The sequence below is a fragment of the Eptesicus fuscus genome, chromosome 2 (genome assembly GCF_027574615.1).
Source record: "Eptesicus fuscus isolate TK198812 chromosome 2, DD_ASM_mEF_20220401, whole genome shotgun sequence".
NCBI lineage: Eukaryota > Metazoa > Chordata > Mammalia > Chiroptera > Vespertilionidae > Eptesicus > Eptesicus fuscus.
Window position 1 is genome coordinate 41,127,362 of NC_072474.1, and position 19,654 is coordinate 41,147,015.

General features: G+C 40.4%; 2 protein-coding genes and 1 non-coding gene across 6 annotated transcripts in view; all 3 read right to left on the reverse strand.

Annotated features, from left to right (window-relative positions):
* Window positions 1–4,233: 4,233 nt before the first annotated feature.
* On the reverse strand, window positions 4,234–4,946 carry LOC129150696 (60S ribosomal protein L9-like). Its single transcript, XM_054722973.1, has one exon. It carries the CDS (start codon window positions 4,926–4,928, stop codon window positions 4,272–4,274), a length of 657 nt encoding a protein of 218 aa, XP_054578948.1. The 5' UTR covers window positions 4,929–4,946; the 3' UTR covers window positions 4,234–4,271.
* Window positions 4,947–8,533: 3,587 nt separating this feature from the next.
* Window positions 8,534–19,654, reverse strand: part of SEC24B (SEC24 homolog B, COPII coat complex component) — a 94,687-nt gene continuing 83,566 nt past the window's right edge. For all 4 annotated transcript variants that reach the window (XM_054726691.1, XM_054726690.1, XM_054726693.1 and 1 more), the window contains 8 exons: window positions 17,802–17,975; window positions 16,829–16,939; window positions 14,952–15,127; window positions 13,732–13,869; window positions 12,866–12,970; window positions 11,967–12,059; window positions 9,654–9,757; window positions 8,534–9,408 (listed from right to left, as the gene is read on the reverse strand). In XM_054726691.1, coding sequence (XP_054582666.1) covers window positions 9,294–9,408; window positions 9,654–9,757; window positions 11,967–12,059; window positions 12,866–12,970; window positions 13,732–13,869; window positions 14,952–15,127; window positions 16,829–16,939; window positions 17,802–17,975 — 1,016 coding nt within the window. In that variant the 3' untranslated portion in view covers window positions 8,534–9,293. The remainder of the gene's footprint in view (window positions 9,409–9,653; window positions 9,758–11,966; window positions 12,060–12,865; window positions 12,971–13,731; window positions 13,870–14,951; window positions 15,128–16,828; window positions 16,940–17,801; window positions 17,976–19,654) is intronic.
* On the reverse strand, window positions 14,685–14,890 carry LOC114234681 (small nucleolar RNA SNORA73 family). Its single transcript, XR_003620870.2, has one exon. It is a non-coding gene; the product is annotated as a small nucleolar RNA SNORA73 family (small nucleolar RNA).

Consider the following 19,654-nt stretch of genomic DNA (forward strand, 5'->3'; position numbering starts at 1 on the left):
GCGCAGGGGGCGGGAGTCCCGCCCCCTGCGCCTCTCAACAGCAGGGTAGCCTCCCTCAGCGGCTGCGGACCATCAAAAGCGTGGGAGCTGGGTGCCTGTCTGCTCCGGCACCAGGCCTTTCAGAAGCCTCCGCCGAGCCAGAAGCTTCTGAAAGGCCTGGGGCACCAGCGGACAGGCACCCAGCTCCACCGTGAAAAGCGAAATCATGTAGGGGACCCTACACGTGCATGATTCAATCATGCACTGGGCCTCTAGTAAATCAATAGAGGAAAAAGGGAGTTAAGGTGGCAGCAGCCCACACTAAACCTTTTGGTCCTTAGTCTCTAGCAGGGAAGTTTCCGTGAAGGTAGAATCTGGCAGTTAGGAGGCAAACTAAAACCAGTGATCGGAGGGGGAAGAGCTGGTCAACACAGGAGGACGGTTCCTGCGATCACTGCTGTGCTATTATGCCACGACACCGACTGCCACTTGCCAGGTACACGTGCCAGATGTTACACTAGAAACTTTACACATTCGTTCCTTATAATTCGCACAAAACTCTTACCATGAAGTCATTATCGCTAGTAGGGATACAAAGGCTCAGAAAGTTTAGGGACTTGTCCCAGGCCACACAGCTAGCACAGAGACTAGAATTAAAATTTTGTTGTTTGCAGAGGGACTAAAATTCAAATTTTGTTCTGTCTGGCTCTCAAACCTATATTTTTTTCTGCTAGAGTTGGTCTCATATAACGTGACAGATCCGGGGCTAGAACTGACTTTTTTGTATTTTTTTTTCCCATGATTGAATTTCCTCACACTGTACCTCCCAGATCATCTTCCAATTTCTATTCAGTTCAGTATAGAATGTAGGTTGGTATTCTTTACCCAGTGGGAGACAGAAATCTAAATTTTTGAAGAGTGTGACACATCAATGATCTCTTCTTTTACTGGGTTGCTGCAATATTCCATTAACTTTTATAATTGAACATGGAAGTATGAAGAGGCACTTTGGAAAAGCCTGTAGGTCCCAGATGTAGTCCTCCCAGCCCTATTAGACAGCAGCAAGTTAATGCCTCTTCTAGTCAAGATCAATCCCCTTCTGGCTGTTGGAGCCCAAAATGGCCAGAAGGGAGTCATAACTTCCAATTCAGGGGGAACATTATTGTGTCCCCTGGCAAAGCATCTCTCCTTCGGGAACGAAGACCCTAAAATTCTGTGACTAGGTTAAGCAGGAATGCTCTCACTTCCACTGATTCTCAGACCTCTGTACTATGGGAGACAAGTGTTACTTACAGACTCAAAGCATATACTTCAGCCTGCAGGGTAGGATGGTACACCAACAGTCACTACAACTGAGTCTTCAGTAGGACTTCCAACTTTCTCTCAGGCCAGATGCTTTTTTGTTGTTGCTAATCCTCACTCAAGGATATTTTTCCATTGATTTTTAGAAAGAGTGGGAGGGGGAGAGATAGAGAGAGAAATATCGATGTGAGAGACACATTGATTGGTTGCCTGCTGCACGTGTCCCGACCAGGGCTGGGGATCAAGTGTGCAATGGAGGCACATGCCCTTGCAGGGAATCAAACCCGGGACCCTTCAGTCTGTGGGCCGACACTCTATTCACCGAGCCAGACTGGCCAGGGCAGGCCAGATGCTTTTTGTCCTAGTGCCTCCCCGCCACGCCCCCACCCCCCAGCTGCCTTGCACATCATAAGCATTCACTAAACGTTGAATCAATTTTAAATTATTTTAAGTTGGAGATAAAATGAAGTTGTATAGATCTACAGAGTCTAGACAATGTAGTTATCTCTTGGCTATCTAATAGTTTAGACAAATGTATGGCTTGACCCACAAAGAGGATTTCCCTTGGCCACTAGACTAATACCAGAGCAGTGTAGTTGGTGCCAGCATTTTGTCTTAAAAGCAGGTTCTGCTTTTCTTCCTGAGGTGACTGATTATAGGGAAATGCCTCATCAGGACAGAGGTGTGAATTGAGGGAAGTTGGCAACGCAGCAGGGCTGGCTGCCATGGGTCTGAGTCAACTGCTCATGCAACTTACCTCAGGATCAGCTGAGCCTGGTATCTTACCTACTAATTTCGTTTAATGATAGACCATTGCTGAGCATGCTTAACTTTACTGCCCGGTTCACACTGGTCAGCTCAGATCATAAGGGCACTTGGTTGCTTGTAGTGGACAGTTCAGTAGCAATCTAGGAGCTGTTCTCAAAAACAGAAAAGTTTTTTTGCAGAAGAGGATATGGCTGTGCTCCAAAAACCCTAGTGAGGTCTGTAATTCTGTTTTAGCAATGAAAGTATAATAATTTTATTATTTTTTAAAATATGTTTTTGTTGATTTTAGAGCGAGAGGAAGGGAGAGGGCTAGAGAGATAGAAACATCAATTGGTTGCCTCCTGCATGACCCCTACCAGGGACTGAGCCCACAAACTGGGCATGTGCCCTGACTGGGAATCGAACTGGTGACCTCTTGGTTCCTGGGTTGATGCTCAACCACTGAGCTACGCTGGCTAGACTAATCATTTTATTTCTACCAAAATATATTTATAAATCTAATTAAAGAAAACTAGACAACTGAAGTGTAAATATAAGCACATATTGATCATTGTACAATAATCAAATTATCTATACTCTAAATGGCTAGAGCTAAAATAATATGAAAAAAAAAGCAGTAAAAACCAGGAACATCTCCAAACAGTGACGATACACTCATAAGAAAATGCTATAGTACTGATTTTGTCTGACAGACAAATATCTATGAGGTAGTATCTGTATATGCATTTAGGGGAGTTTTTGCAAAATTATAAGCCTTGTAAATGCTAACACTGATTTTCATTTGTGAACACAAATTTTTACAATCCTTAACAACTCATTGTGCATTACTAATAGTAACTGTAAGATAATAGAAAAGATATACATATACAGGTCTCTGCCTTCGGTTCCTGGCACAGAGCTCCTAAAACCCTTGTAATTTCTTAGGCGATCAGAGCACTAGGAACATCTCTTGTTCTAATGAGGCAACTCTGGGTGAGCTCCTGGGAGGGGGCTGGTCACCAGGAAGACTAAGCCATGATTGGAAGCTTGGAATTTTCAGTCCTACCTGCCCCATTCTCCAGAGAGGGCAGAGGGGATGGAAATGGAGTTAGTAACTGATAATCTATGTGAAGAAGCAGCCATAAAATCCCAAAACTATGGGGTTCAGAGAGCTTCCAGGCTGGTGAACACAGCCACACCGGTAGTGACACACCCTGCTCCACGGGGACAGCAGCTCCTGCACTCAGGACCCTCCCGGACCCCATCCTCTCTCTCTTCATCTGGCTGTACATCTGTATCCTTTACTCAACAGTCTAGTAAATTAATTAAACCTGAAGTTGAGGGCCTTGAAACTCCTGATCTACAGCCGGTTGGTCAGAAGCACAGGCAACAAACCTGCACTTGCAACTGGCATCTGAAGAGGGAGCAGTCTTGTGGGATTGTTGACCTGTGGGATCGGATGCTATCTTCAGATAGTGTCAGAATTGAGTTGAATTGTAGGACACTCAGCTGGTGTCACAGAGAATTGCTTAGTGTGGGTAAAGTCCCCACATATCTGGTGTGTGAACTGTTGTGAATGTGGTAGTGGGTGAAAGAAAAAACAGGAGGTAGTCTAAAACTACCTTGTTTGCAAACCTTTCAAGGGTGGCTGTGTGTGATCTCAGACCCCAGGCAGGCATCCTTCTGCTCCTGTTTGCAGACATCCAGCCTACTTTGTCCTTGCCTACCCCAGGTTGGCTGAGCTCAAGCCAAGCTTTCACTTTTGGATCAGCTTATGACACATCAGAAGGCAATGCTTTAAGAGCCTCTTGTGGCCTGGAGTCACGGCTACCTCCCCCTCAGGCCACATACACACACACTTCCTGTCCACTTGTTTCATGTGAAGTGCCACTTCTCATGGGTATTGTAAGAAGGCAGAGAGGAGGAGACCCAATTTTCTGGCTGAAACAGATTGCCTCTAAATTCAGGGACAAAAGGTAAGTAAATTATAAAATGTTTTATTTTTCAGGTCTGTTTCACACAGCTTGCTATTGTTTTTAGTCGTCTGTCTTCTTTCAGTTATTAGTGATTCCACCTAAATAATGTCTGCAGTGTTTTCAGCTTTGCTTTCATTTTTTTTTTTGCCTTTTAAACTATTTTGAATATTTTCAAAAGTTACTTTGAATAGGACTCATGTATATTAGTAGGTTTTCACATCACCTGGGATACTTTATTTCTTTTTCCCCCCAAATCAATACAAGGCTTTATTGCATCTTTAAATATAGCAAATAAGTGTGACAAATCAATCGGCATCTTGGTGTTTCTATAGCTGGACAACTTAGATCTGATTCATCAGCCTGCTGAACTGTTCCTTTTTCAGTAACACAGATACCACCCAAAAATTTTCTGATATTGTTTGTAACTGTTGTGGCTTGCTGAAGCAAAGCAGCTGAATTTGATTCAAGTTTAATGTCGTTTCCTTCAAGAATCAACTCATCTTTCTGGGCTTGAGATACTGAACAGGCAACGCCTGATCTCATCCAAACTCGGCAGATGTATTTTTTGTCCAAGACATTTTTTAATTCAACAAGAAAACCATTCTCCTGAATAACCATGCTGATGGGGAAGTGAGTGTACACAGACCTCATCTTGTAATGGAAGCCCACTGTGTCACCCTTGATCATGTTCTGTGCATGACTGCAGATAGTGTGAACCGTGGCCAGTTCCTTTCTATTTCCCCACCATTTGTCAACCAGGAGCCTCTTCTTTTTCTTTCCAAGGAGACTGAGTTCTGCATTGATGTGGTTAAAGTCCCTCCGCAGGGTGCCTCTGGGGCCCTTCACAGTAACTGTGCGTCCCTTCAGAGTGATGTCCACGTTTTCTGGGATGTCCACAGTCTGATTGCTGAGAATGGTCTTCATCCTCGCAGTAGATGCGGCAAAGAGCACCTGGGATACTCTTTTAAAATACGTACCTTTGGTCAACCCCCTACCTGGAAATGTTTATCCTATTCCCACAATGAACACTGAGAACCACGGACTTTGATGACAATTTCAGGTAATTGAAAGCAGGCTCACAGGCCTCCTGGTCAGCATGCCCCTTCTGGTCACTCAGCTTCACAAATGATTGGAGACTTGTCCCATGGGGCAGCAATGAGACTGATTACCCTTCACCCATCAGGATTAATCTCATCATGCCCACATTCCGTGAAGTCGGTCTCCACATACTCTGAAACGGCTCTCTTCTGCAGACACTAACTCCCTTGCAAACCTTTCAAGGGTGGCTGTGTGTGTGTTTTTCTTAAATGTCAGTATATACATAAATGTGTTTTCTTTTAAAAAATATATATTTTTATTGATTTCAGAGAGGAAGAGAGGGAAAGAAACATCAATGATGAGGATCATTGATTGGCTGCCTCCTGCATACTCCACATTGGGGATCAAGCATGTGCCCTGACCAGGAATCGAACTGTGACCTCCTGGTTGAAAGGTTGACGCTCAACCACTGAGCCATGCCGGCCGGACTAGGGTGGCTGTGTTTGACATCCAGGCAGGCATCCCTCTGCTCATTTGTAGACATCCAGACTATTTTTCCTTGCCTACCTCTGGTTCTGAGCTCATGTCATTGGACCACATAATATCCCATCCCCATAGGCCCATATACACAGTCCCCATAGGCACTCAGTACTGCTACTCTCCAGTCATTTTTCCTGGCAATTTTATTTTATTTTATTATTTTATTAAATATATATTTTATTGATTTCTAACAGAGAGGAAGGGAGAGAGATAGAGAGCCAGAAACATCGATGAGAGAGAAACATCGATTAGCTGCCTCCTGCACACCCCCCACTGGGGACGTGACCACAACCAAGGCACATGCCCCTGACCGGAACCGAACCTGGGACCTTTCAGTCCGCAGGCCGACGCTCTATCCACTGAGCCAAACCGGTTTTGGCTTTCCTGGCAATTTTAATGGTCAAAGAAATGACCCAGCTAAAATCCTTATTCTAAGTTCTGACCTCCTCACCTCCAGTCATCTTTTACAGCACCTCAACTATCCACTCCCTAGATCTCATAATTATCAGTATCTAAATTAACTCGAAACCTCAATTTCCAGCATCCCATATCCTGAGATCCAGTGCTTGAGCTTTTTTTTTTTTTTTAAATTTCTTTATTGATTAAGGTGTCACATATTTGTCCTCATCCTCCCATTCCCATCCCACACCCCTCCCCACGGATGCCCCAACCCCCTGTTGAACTTAACCATTTGATAGGCTCATATGCATGCACACAAGTCCTTTGGTTGATCTCTCCCCCCTCGCCCCACCCTCCCCTATCCTCCCTCTGAGGCCCGATAGTCCGATCGATGCCTCCTTGTTTCTGGTTCTGTTCTTGTTCATCAGTCTATGTTGTTCATCATTTCCCCTAGATGAGCGAGATCATGTGTCACTAGAGATATACTTATAAGAACTGAATGTGAGACGAGCAATAATAGTTATGCTGACAGGCAAATGAACCAGTCTGTAGTGAGTTTCTTTCTGGACCAACAGTTCTTTTGAGACCCAATTTCAATGTCCACCAGTTCCTTATGTGTACATGTCAGCACTGACCCCTCAGCTCTGGATGGTGGACAAATGGTGGTAACGGAGGGCCGACTCCCTCTGGTTTGGTCTCGACCGGACTCAGGGGCACGTGGCCTCACCCAGAACCAGGGGGCGTGTGGCCTCACCCAGGCCCGGGACCCAGCCTCACCCGGATCCCGGGGCACACGGCCTCACCTGGACCCGGGATCCGGCTTCACCGGAGCCAGAGGAGCGTGGCCTCATCCGGACCCAGGGGCGTGTGGCCTCACCCGGATCCAGGGGCACACGGCCTCACCCGGACCCGGGACACACGGCCTCACCCGGACCCGGGGGCGCGTGGCCTCTCCCGGACCCGGGGGCGCGTGGCCTCTCCCAGCAGTGCTTGAGCTTTTTGACCTCAATAGGACCTCTAAACTATTAAGCCCAGCCCATTTTCTCTATCCATCACTTATTTTAAGCCCCTTTCACTTAAATGAGTCATTCCCTTGCTCCTCAGTTTTTTGTGAACCTTGCTTACATCCAACCCTGCACGCAGCAGCTGAATGTGGCTGGAGGCAAGAGACACAGCTATGCTCACTGGCTTCACTTTTAAGTTCATGACTCATATCCCAAGATAGGCCCTCAGGGCGGCTTAACCATCATAATTCATGCCACTCGTCAGTTCAATGTCTCCCTCTCCTAGAAGACCATTTCTCAGGGGACAACTCCGCCTTTTTCACAGAGAAAACAAGAGCAGCCAGAGGTACCTTGCACATTCACCTACCACAAATCCCTGTACTTGGATGGCTCCTCTTCCAGATACCCACGTGGTTGTAGGCTCTGCTCAACTGCCACCTTTTCAGAGGACCTTCTCTGGTTACTATAAAATAAAGTATTCTTGATTCCCCTACCCAGCTTTCTTTTTCTTCACAGCATTCATCGCACTTGACATACGTAAAGGTATTGTTTTCCCCAGTCCTCACCACCCTCGCTCTATAGTGTAAGCACTGAGAAAGTGGGATTTTCATCTGTCTTATGCCTAGAACAAAATCTGACAAGTATTAACTGCTTATAAATATCTATTGAATGACAAAATATCCAAGGACAAAAGATTTTTTGTCTTACTTAAAATAGAAACATTACACTTTTCATTATAAAATTACAATATTTAGTTGCCCTTAAAGTGCTATAGTTTTTTCTAATGTTCAGTAAGATTCTGTCTTGCCAGATGCAGAGTGGTACAGGAACAAGTACAGTCCTGGGTGGAGGTGGAAGTGGGTGACAGTTGACAGTGAGTGGGGAGGACATTTGGCTTTTACTCTTAGCTCTGTCACTAATTAGTAATGTCATTCAGGGTGAGTCATTTAACCTCTCAGCTGCCTGAGGGAATGGGAGATAGTACTTTTATTTCATCCAAAGAAAAGAGGTCCACTAAGCACAAAAGCCATAAAAATCATGCACCACACATATCAACAGCATTTTTTTCTTCCAAAGTTCACTGATGGGACTTTCAAATGTATAAAATGAAATTCCATCCCACAAAATAATATGGTGCATTAACAGTTTTCACAGTAAGTAAGCAATTAGTAAATGATTTCTTTTCAGCAGAATAGAATCTCTCTGAAAATTCAAGATGGTAATCTTAAAGTCAATGAAATAGGATATTCACATGTTATGAAAATTTTCTTGATATGAATTTGCAGAAAAAATGTCTCTAATTTAATTGAGAAAAACAAATTAAGATTATACTTAATCAATAACCATAAGTATTTTGAGAGTAACATTCCTTTTCAGAATGTAAACAAAGTACTTGGTAAGGTGCACAAATGAATAAAACTTACTGATTCAGTATCATTCCATTCCCCCAAGTAGTGAATTTAGTATATCCAATATGTAAAAACAAAACAAAACATCTGAAAACCCATCCACTTCCCTCCCCTCACAAAAAAACACCAAACCATACTGTCAAGCAAAATATTTTTAATTAGTAGGCTGATCATAAATAAATCCACATAAAAGATTTAACAGAATTACAAAGAGTTTGTGTTTCTTCTGTGGACTCAATTCATAATACGCATTAGTCAACCTCATTCTCTAACTGCGACAAAAAGAGTTGTCATCCAACAATGCAGCACAGTTGTAGCAATTCATATTCTGTAGTTACATTTTTACACTTTCTTTACAAATGTAACATTTATGTACATTATGTATATATTGTTTCTATAGTTCATGTACTGAAACTCTATTGTTTTTACAGGGAAAATATTGAATTCATTTAATGAATACGAATCATTCCTTGTTAAAAATTCATATAAATAACATGGTGCCCACTGCCTTTTGGCATTTCTTGTCAGAGTTCCAGTCCAGAAATGTCATATTAACTATAAGAAAAAAAGTTATCTAATTTTACATTATGACCTATCATCCACATTAGCTAAATGAATGTGCTGACTTGCAATGAACAGAGCACTGAACTGCTGCACTACAGGAAATGTGTGGAAACCAACTCAAAATATACCTGGTGAAACAGCATCATCATTACCACTAATTCAGGCTGAGAAAATCTGCCAAGTTCTTTCTTCCTCTTTGCCTTTTGCCTCAGACAAGGTGCTATGCTATGCATTGTGTCTTGTAACAACAAATGCCTTCATTTCCCATTTCCAATGGGCTTCTCCAGCAGATTAGGCTTTATCTAATTTTTCTTTTGATTCCATTTTATTCCACGTCATTTACAAATCTGTTGCTGAATGTGAAGCAAAAATTCATAGTAAGAGAATGCAGCTTCTGTCCGGTCTTCAATCAAATGTTGGAAAAACTCTGTTTTGGCAGGACTCTCATCTCTGAAAAAGAGAAAAGGGTATTAACCTAAAAATCCATATTACTAACAATAATAATTATACATTTGAAAAATCAATGATACATGGGGACTTTAGGAAAATGAAACATAAGGGATAGTATTCAAATAACAACATTCTACCACTATATTATAGTTTGATAATATTTTAAATTTGCTTTGAAGACAAGCAATTTTACATAAATTGCACAGGACAAGACAATTTTATAGTTAAGTTATAGAAGTACTTACTTTACCACGTGAAGGACTGGGCTTAATGGTCTGCTGTCTCTAAGCCAAGTTATAAAGGATCTGGTTCTTTCCGATGAAAGTGTATCTAGCTCTGGAAGATGTGTCTGGTAACAGAAATATAATTAGGAAATGACTTCCTTTCTCATAGACTTCAGTACTATTAGAACTAAACCATGATTCCCACTACCAACAATCAACTGCCAGCACTCTGTTCCCAGACCCAACAGGAGCAACCAAACAAAGGAAATTTAAATTGTTGGCAAGTTTGTTTATATATTTCTGGATAAGTCAATAAAAAATGCTTAATAATATGATACTGACATTTTACGTGTATGTTAAGGCCCCAAAAGTCTATTCTTTTGTATATATGAGTTTTTTCCCCAAAGTGAACTTAATAATGCACTAAATAATTCAAAGTATATGTATGGAAAAGATTTAAATAGAAAAGTTTGGGTTAGCTATATTTGTAATTTATGTCAACATTTAAAAAGTAAAAGAATAGAAAACATTTCTGTTTTAATATGAATTTCCCCAGATATTTGTATTTAATGACACAAGCATGTGTGTACAAAAACGTATTTTTATGAATAACTCTACAGGAATATTCTTTGGAGTAGAAAAATTTACTGTATCATAAACTATGTGATTTTAATTTTAACAGATATTGCCAAATACTCCCCCAAAATACGTAAAATATACACTACAATCTACAGTTTTTGATAGGACTGTTGTTGACCTATACCCCCTACACTATTGACTTTTATTAAACTTAAAAATCTTTGCCTATCTGGTAAATAAAAGAAATGCTATGTTTTTATTTTATTTTCTTAATTAACCTTTACTACATTCTATTTTTCAGGAATTAGATCCATTTCTGAATTCTGTTTACTATGCTGGTATCATAGTGCTTAAATATCTACAGCTTTAAAATAACGTTTACTATCCTATTTAGTGAGATTTATTTTTCATATGCTTTCCCCCTTCTATTATTCTTTTTAAAAACATTTCCTTATTCTCATTTGTTGAGTCAATCAAATGACAGCAGAAAGTGATAAAAATTACACTGACATATTAATTTCAGGAGAAATGACATATTTATAATATCAAAGAATAAGGTAGAGTTTTTTTTTTTTTTTTAAATCCTCACCTGAGGATATGTTCAGAGATAGGAAGTGGGGGGTTGGGGGGAGACAGAGTGAAACATTGATTGTTGGCCTCTTGGATGCTTCCTAACCAGGGATCCAACCTGCAACCTAGGTATGTGCCCTGACCAGAAATTGAACCCACAACCTTTTCGTGTACGGAATGATGCTCCAATCAAGGTAGGGGCAAGGTAGACCTTTTCCATTCATTAAATGTAGAGAACTGATTTCTTTGGTATTGGTTAACACACACACAGTAAAGGCCAAATGAAAAATGTTATCAGCAAAATAATTTATATCAGAAGGTAAAGTTGTTGGAAAACTGTGTGTCAGTTCCTGAAGAAGTAAACACAGCCCTAGCTGGTTTGGCTCAGCGGATAGAGCATCGGCCTGCGGACTGGAGGGTCCTGGGTTCGATTCCCAGTCAAGGGCACATGCCTGGGTTGCAGGCTCGACCCTCAGTGGGGGGCATGCAGGGAGCGGCCAATCAGTGATTCTCTCTCATCATTGATGTTTCTATCTCTCATCTCTCTCTCTTCCTCTCTGAAATTAATAAAAATATATTAAAAAAAAAAAAAGAAGTAAACACAGAGTTTACCATATGACCCAGAAATTTCAACCCTAGGTTATATACCCAAGAGAACTGAAAACATGTTTACAGAAACACTTGTACACAAAATGTTCATGGTAGCACTATTCACAATAGCCTCGGAGTGGCAGCATCCCAGATGCTGGATGATTGGATATACAAAATGTGGTGTGCTCAAACAATGAACTATTACTCAGTCATACAAAAGAATGAGATACTGATACATGCTACAACATGGATGAACCTTGAAAACATTGTGAGAAATGAAAGAAGCCAAACACAAAAGGCCACATATATGATTCCATTTATGTGAAAAGTCCAGAACAGGCAAATCCAGATATAGAAAGGAAATTAGTGGTTGCTGGGAAAGGAGGGAAGAATTGGAAGATATGGGTTTCTTTTTGGGACTCTGAAATTAGATCCTGGGGATAGTTGTACAACATTATGAATTTAACTAAAAACTAATGAATTGTACACTTTAAATGGTTAAAACTGTGAATCTTATGTGTATTTTATCTCAATAAAAAACATTTCAAGCAAATAAGCACATACAAAGTTAACGTTGTATAAAAACCCACTGACCATTTTCTGTGGTATTGATGCAAAATTAGGATACCCAAGCACATCTTCGATGAAGGTATTGTCACAGCTTTTTCCAACCCAAATGTAAAAAACCTAAAAACAAAAACCAAGATATTAAAATCCCTTAATCAGAAACATATTAGTTTACTTTCTCAAAATTATCCAGAATAAAAGAGGTAAAATATACTATTTCAAATAAAGTAGAAACATAAAAGTAAAAAGGAAATATAATTGGTACATTTAGAATCTACATCCAGGAATCTTAAGTGTTTCATATCTTCTTTGCTTAAATTTCAAAGCTTCCCATAAAATATATCTTACCTTCTCTCCCCGCCCCCCATATGAATGTAATGTTTTAACCAGGATAACTGGCTCACAATATTTCCTTTCCACTATTTCAATGACTGTCTCTATTATTTTCACTAATGTGCTCTCCCATCCCCCTTCCTATGGCTACTGGAATCCTTTTTCTGCTCATAAGGTCTCATTCATGAAGCCAACTTGCCCATTCTAACACCCTTCACCACCACTCTGCCCAGTGACTTCTCCTCAACTCCTAATCATTAATGGCATTTCTGACAATGGATATAAATTGTACTAGACAAATTTGAGGCCCCTTTGAATTTTATGAGTCTAATGATAAAATCCTTGAAAACAAGAACTTTGTTCTGTATCAAATATATATAATCTAGGACAGTAAATAATCCATGGTAACATTTATTAATCTATAATAAAGTAATATCCAACTAGAAAAGTCTAACATATATTGACCTCTTGTGCCAGTTACCAATGTATTGCCTCTCAGCTCCTAATCTACCTTTCACTGACTAATCTGCAAAGGCCCTGTGTTTCTCCTTTTGTTGGAACAGTGTTAGGCTTTGTCAGGAGAGGATGCTTACACAGCCACAGTCCATAAGGAAAGCACCTTCTCTTGTCAGCTTCTCTGCAGACAATTTTTGAATAGGTGGCTGAGGTACGACCCTGTCATTAACATGTATTGCACCCTGCAACAAAAACAGATGGAATGTGAATGAGCTGACATTGCTATCAGCACAGTTTGGAAGCTAATGGCCACCAACTCCTCATGAAATACTGAAAGTAACACCTGAGGATTTTGTAGGATGCAAAAAATTATTGATACCTAAACATTACCTTGGCTGTAGAATCAAGACATTCATATGTATTCAAAATAAAAAGAGAGAAACACAAATACATAAAACAATCTCTCCATTTTCTTCCATTTGGGGATCAGGATATATTAAATGTATGACTATTAAATCTCCTGCAAAGCAAGTTACTGTTTTACATTTCTCTATAAACATAATACAGAGAAGATTCCAAAGAGTTTTAATACAAGGAAGAAAACATACACTACATATTTGCATATTAAAAACACTGATGGATATCAGATCCAGTTTACAATATAATAAAAATTGCACTCTGATCATATCAGAAATAGTTAATGTCTATAAAATATATATGGAAATGTCCAGCCTACAACTTGGCTTGATAATAAATATTATAAGCAATCCCACAAGAAAAATTACTTCCCACATGAAATTATTTTTGAAAACTCCATAACCACAGATAATACCTGATAGTACTATTGTCAAATCAAATCCAGTGTCCTTATTTAATGCATTAATACCAGAAGGGAAAAATGAATTTAAAAATTGTTAATAAAGGCATTGCTATCTTACCAATGGAATCAAGACATTCATATATTTAAATTTAAAATCTTCAAATGTACTAAAAGAAATCATACCTCATCTATCAATCTGTCTATCCTGTATAAGTTGGGATGAATCATTTTCATTAGGTGAACAAGTGGCTGACACTTTATCTGACACATGGCATATACACGATCATCCAGGCGTGTGCTTGTACCAGTTCTAAATGCTTTCTACATTAAAAAAAAAAAAAAAAAAACACAAAAATTTCAAATAAAACATAAATATAATAGACAAATATTAAAACAAACAAATATATACCATCGTCATGGAAAAAAGCATGGCCTTCAAATCAGACAAACCTAGATTCTATTTTCAGCTCCGACATTTTTATATTTTATTTATTTTTTACAGAGAGGAAGGGAGAGGGACAGAGAGCTAGAAACATGGATGAGAGAGAAACATCGATCAGCTGCCTTCTGCACACCCCCCACTGGGGATGTGCCTGCAACCAAGGTACATGCCCTTGACTGGAATCGAACCCGGGACCATTCAGTCCGCAGGCTGACGCTCTATCCACTGAGCCAAACCGGTCAGGGCTCAGCTCCGACATTTAATAGAAAGGTATGTGAGCAAGTTACTTAGCTTCTCAAAGCTATGTCGTCATCATCAACAAAACAGGAAAAATGATACTCACCTCTCTCAGTTGCTGTAAGTTAAGAGGATATGTATCTATCACCCATTATGTTGCCTGGAAAGATGTTCAATGAGTATTAATCTTGCCCTGAGTCTCTGTCCAGAAGCATACACGAAGAGTACACTATAAGCACACCATTATGCAGGCTGCTTCCACATACTGAAGAGTAAGGGCATAGGGTCTCAAACAGTCATCATGTATCTATATACCTCCACTTTCCAGTGATCTTTTCCTGTTCTTCTAAACTTTTCCAATAGTAAACTACATAATCCTCTAATTAAATATTTTTTAAAAACCCAGAAACCTAGATTTCATTTCTTCACTTATGTATTGAGAATATTATTATTTTTTAGAGGTTTCCTTCATGGTTTGTCTCCTCAGTCATTGTCCACAAGACTGTGAGAAGCTGTAGGAATATGCAGACGCAGACTCAAGGCCCGGCTTTCTCTCCAACGCTGTGGAAAGGGACTGTACATCAATGGGCAAAGCCCTACGCTCCCCTACGCCACCTGGACAGAGCCCCGGGGAGAGTGACCTCCCGGGGATATCCACGTTGGATATGTATCGAGAAATTTTAAAGGCTTTATTAAATGTAATATTGTACAGAGAGCTAGCTACCTGTTTGAGAAGGGCCAAAACATAGAGAGGAAACAACTTGAGGGAGCTGGGTGCAATCAACACAGAGTGCTGTAAATTTGAGACAGTTGAACTGTATGCAGACAATGAATCCACCACAGCATTCACTAAGGCATCTCTTGCATCTGAGAGACTTGTTGAAATGGATCGGTCCACAGCTAGAAAGCAACAAAAAGGTATTTAACCATTAGATTTCAATGAATGCTATTAAGAGGTAAGACTTACATACATTATTTAAGAAACTAATAAAAATTTAATTTCTAGGATAAAAAAAATACATTTACCTGCTCACCCATTAAAAAATTGTTTTAATTAAATTTATTGGGGTGACTTTGCTCATTACACAATTTTTCTGAACTAAATTTGATAATCAGAACAAATCTAGATTATTTTGGACCTTTTTGTTTTAATAGTTTTAAGTTTAAAAATACATAGCCACTACTGGTACTGGAAAACATGTATTATTCTTCTACTTTAAGAAAATTCTGGGGATATTTTCATTACTTAACTAGAAGTCACATGTATAAATTATTTTTTTTTCTGGCCAAACAATGTAAGTTCCAATAAAAAAGAAAGAACTGAAAAACAAACAATAGTAAGTTCTGCAATCTGAGTTATCCCTGGTGATCCTCTGAAATCTCTGCCAAAGCATTCCCAGGTCAACAAAAGAGAGGACAAACTGAACACAGGTCATTATGCAGACACTGAAAAGCCAGATGTTAGCGTGAAATCCCAAGTACATATTTTATTAAAACAGAGATAACCTACACATATGCCCAAGTATTAAAAATAAAATTCATGGGCAATAATCATGCTCATTTTATATCTAAATTCATCTAAAAGATAATTTCATTAACAACAAAACACTAAGTGTTATATTAATTCCCTAAAGGATTTTAAAAACTTATATACAGTAAAATTTACTATTTCCAGTATAGCTCAGTGGTGGTTGTGTCAAAACGCATAACCATGCAATCATTACCACAATCAAGATACACAACAGTGCCATAATCACCCCCAGAATATCTCCTTGTAGTAAAATGCTCCCCTGCCCCAACCCTGAAAAATCATAGGGATGATCTCTTCTTCATCCCTATGATTTTCCCTTTGCTAGAAAGTCATATAAATGGCATCACATGTAGGTAGTGGTTGTTTTTTTGTTTGTTCTTAATCCTCACCCGAGGATATTTTTTCCATTTTTTTTTTTTTTTTTTTTTTTAGAAAGAGTGGAAGGGAGAGGGAAAGACAGAGAGAAACACATCAATTGGTTGCCTCCCGCATGACCCTGATGTGAAAGAGACACATCAATTGGTTGCCTCCCGCATGACCCTGATGTGAAAGAGACACATCAATTGGTTGCCTTCCGCATGACCGCGACCAGGGCTGGGAGCCTGAAACCGAGGCCCTTCACCAGAATTGAACCTGGGACCTTTCAGTCGCCAGGCTGCCGCTCTATTCACTGAGCCAAACAGGCTAGGGCTGTAGGTATCATTTTGAGACTAGCTTCTTTTACTTAGCATAATGCCTATGAGAGTCATTCATTTTGTTCATGTATCAATAGTGCTTCTTTATTCCTGAATGATATTCCATTGTATGAATGTATCACAGCTTGTTCATATATTCACTAGCTGACGGAAATTTAGGTTGTCACCAACTTTTAGTGATTATGAATCCTCAAAAAATTTTTAAACCAAAGAATTAATAATAAATATAAGAACCATCCAATTCACACTGCTATACATGAAAACAGAAAACATACACTTTTAAAATAAGGGATTTCTAGGGTAAAAAAAATGCCCAAGCTTCAGTTTTTAGAATAGAAAAATGCATTTCACCTGTTCCCTCACTGTTTTACTCACCCATGTTTGCCAGAAGACAGATGGCAGCTTGTACATCCACTCCTGCATATACATCTGCTAGTGAACTTACCACTGGCAAACAAAGTGTATGCACTCTAATTCTCCGTTCACCTAAACAAAGTGATGAACAAATGTCATTGCAAAATATGTTAGAAAAAGAAAGAAACAAAGAGAACAGGTCAAAAAATTATTCAAGGTATTGTTTTGATTGATTAAATCTTCAACAGGATATTAAAATGTAAAAACTAAGTTTCACAGTGAATGTATTTTAAAGAAAATTAAACACTCTCCAAATCTGAAGATATACTATGAACACATACTATGTTTTGAATAGAACTTAACATTACATTTTAGATTTTATTTTAATACTAGAGGCCCGGTGCATGAATTCATGCAATGGTGGGGCCCCTTGACCTGGCCTGTGCCCTCTCGCAATCTGGGACCCCTTGGGGGATGTCAGACTGCTGGTTTCTGCCTGATCCACCGCAAGCCAGGCCGAGGGACCCCACCGGTGCATGAATCCATGCAACCGGGCCTCTAGTATGCATATAACATCTTTGGTTAATCTCTTCCTGTCTTTCCCCTTCCCCTCTTCCCTCTGAGATTCATCAGTCTGTCCCATGTTTCCATGCCTGTGTGTTGAGCGCCTGCCCCCTGGTGGTCAGTGCACGTCATAGCTACCAGTCGAATGGTGGCTTAGGATTTTAAATATATAGATCGTTCATTCTAAATTATATCCAACGTACTAGCATGGTTTACCAGATACATATGATCCTGGGAATGCAAGTCAAAAAATATATCATTTAAAGATTAAAAAAAGTTAAAAAACAAAACAAAACACAGAACATATGTTTGATTAACTGATGCAAATCCCATCACTTTCCACTGTATGTTCATTCTTTCTCCCCATTCTCACCACCATATGAGAGGAGAATTATTGCTACAGGTTATATTTCATTTCTCCTAATGTTACCTTTGCTTGATGTATATAACAGGGCTGTCTGAAAGCATACTAAGGAAGTGTCTGTCAAACTTTCTTCAATTGACAGCTGTACTGCAAACCCAGCATCAGGATTGATGTTGGCGAGGGACAACAAATCAGTGGAACGCACAAAGAAGTTTCCATGGAAAGTGTGCATTGAGAGACCTAGAGAAGATAAACCTTGTTATAAAAGATGAAGCAATAGTAGTACGTCTCAGGCTAAAGCAACTTTACAATGTAAAAAAATGTCTCTGATTTTGAATTAAAAGGATAACTGGGGGATAGGATTGGAGTGTTGGTAGAGTTTCTAAAATACCAATTCAAAAGAATCAATGGAAGATGGCGGCATAAACACTTAAACTGCTGCCTCCCACAACAATTTCAAAACTACAACTAAAAGACAGAACGGAAATCACCCAGAACCACAGGAAAGCTGGCTGAGTGGAAATTCTACAACTAGAAGGAAAGAGGAAAGCACACGGAGAATCAGAACTGCAAAGGACTGAGGTAGGGAGGCGCGCGCGTGGAGGAAGGGCGGCTGAGTGCTTAGCTGGTGTTCTCTGGCGGGAGAGGGAAGGAAGCCCCCAACTGCACTGAACCCCAGTTCCGGGCAAAACGCCGTGGACCCAGGCTCATACAGGGGGAGTCTGGAAAGGCACACGGAGACTTGGAGAGGAAGCCGCAGCAGACAGGGGTCTGGAGGCGCTCGCGCAAGAGTGCACACATGACTGACTGCTGAGGTTGCTGCTAGCTCTCCCTAGTGGAAGGGATTCAGAAGCTCCTGACTGCACTGAACCCCAGTTCCGGGTGAGCCTGGGGGAATCTGGACTGTCAGGTGGAAACTCAGGGGAGCGCGGAAGGCAGAGGTCTGGAGACGCACGTGTGCGAGTGCGCGCAGAGAAGACTGACTGCTGAGATTGCTGCTAGCTCTCCCTAGTGGAAGGGAGTCAGAAGCTCCTGACTGCACTGAACCCCAGTTCCGACTGCACTGAACCCCAGTTCCAGGCGAGCCTGGGGGAATCTGGACTGTCAGGCGGAAACTCAAGGGGAATGCGGAAGGCAGAGGTCTGGAGGTGCGTGTGCAAGAGCAGGGCTGACGGGAAGCCAAGACCTTCTGTGCAGCTCTGAGACTCTGCCCCATCCAAGCTGAGCACAGAGGCTTTTGCAATTTTGCAAGTCTGATCCTATAAGGCTATGTCCAGCACAGGTCTCCCAATGTAGACACAGCTGATACTCACAGCCAATTGGCCTGGAGGTCAACTCCACCCAGTGAGACCAACAACAATCAAGACTTAACTACAACAAGGCTATACACACAGACCACAAAGGGGTGCACCAATAGTGTCCACCTCAGGTGACTGGGCTGGCTGACCCACTGGGCCATATAGGACACCTAGCACACAAAGCTACCCTACCACCGCAGGGAAGCAGCGAAAATGTGGAGACAAAGTAACAGATCACAATTGAAAGAAATGGAGGAATATAAAAGACTGGATATAGAATTCAAAACCACAGTTATAAGGTTTTTCAAGAATCTCCTAGAAAAGGCCGATAAATTTAGCCAGACCCTTGAGGATATGAAAAAGGACCAACTAGAAATTAAACATACACTAACTGAAATAAAAAAATATTATACAGAGATCCAACAGCAGACTAGAGGAACGCAAGAATCAAGTCAAAGATTTGAAATACAAAAAACACTCAACTGGAAAAGAAAAAAGAATCCAAAAAGTTGAAGATAGTGTAAGAAGCCTCTGGGACAACTTCAAGCGTACCAACATAAGAATTATGGGGGTGCCAGAAGAAGAGAGAGAGCAAGATACTAAAAACCTATTTGAAGAAAT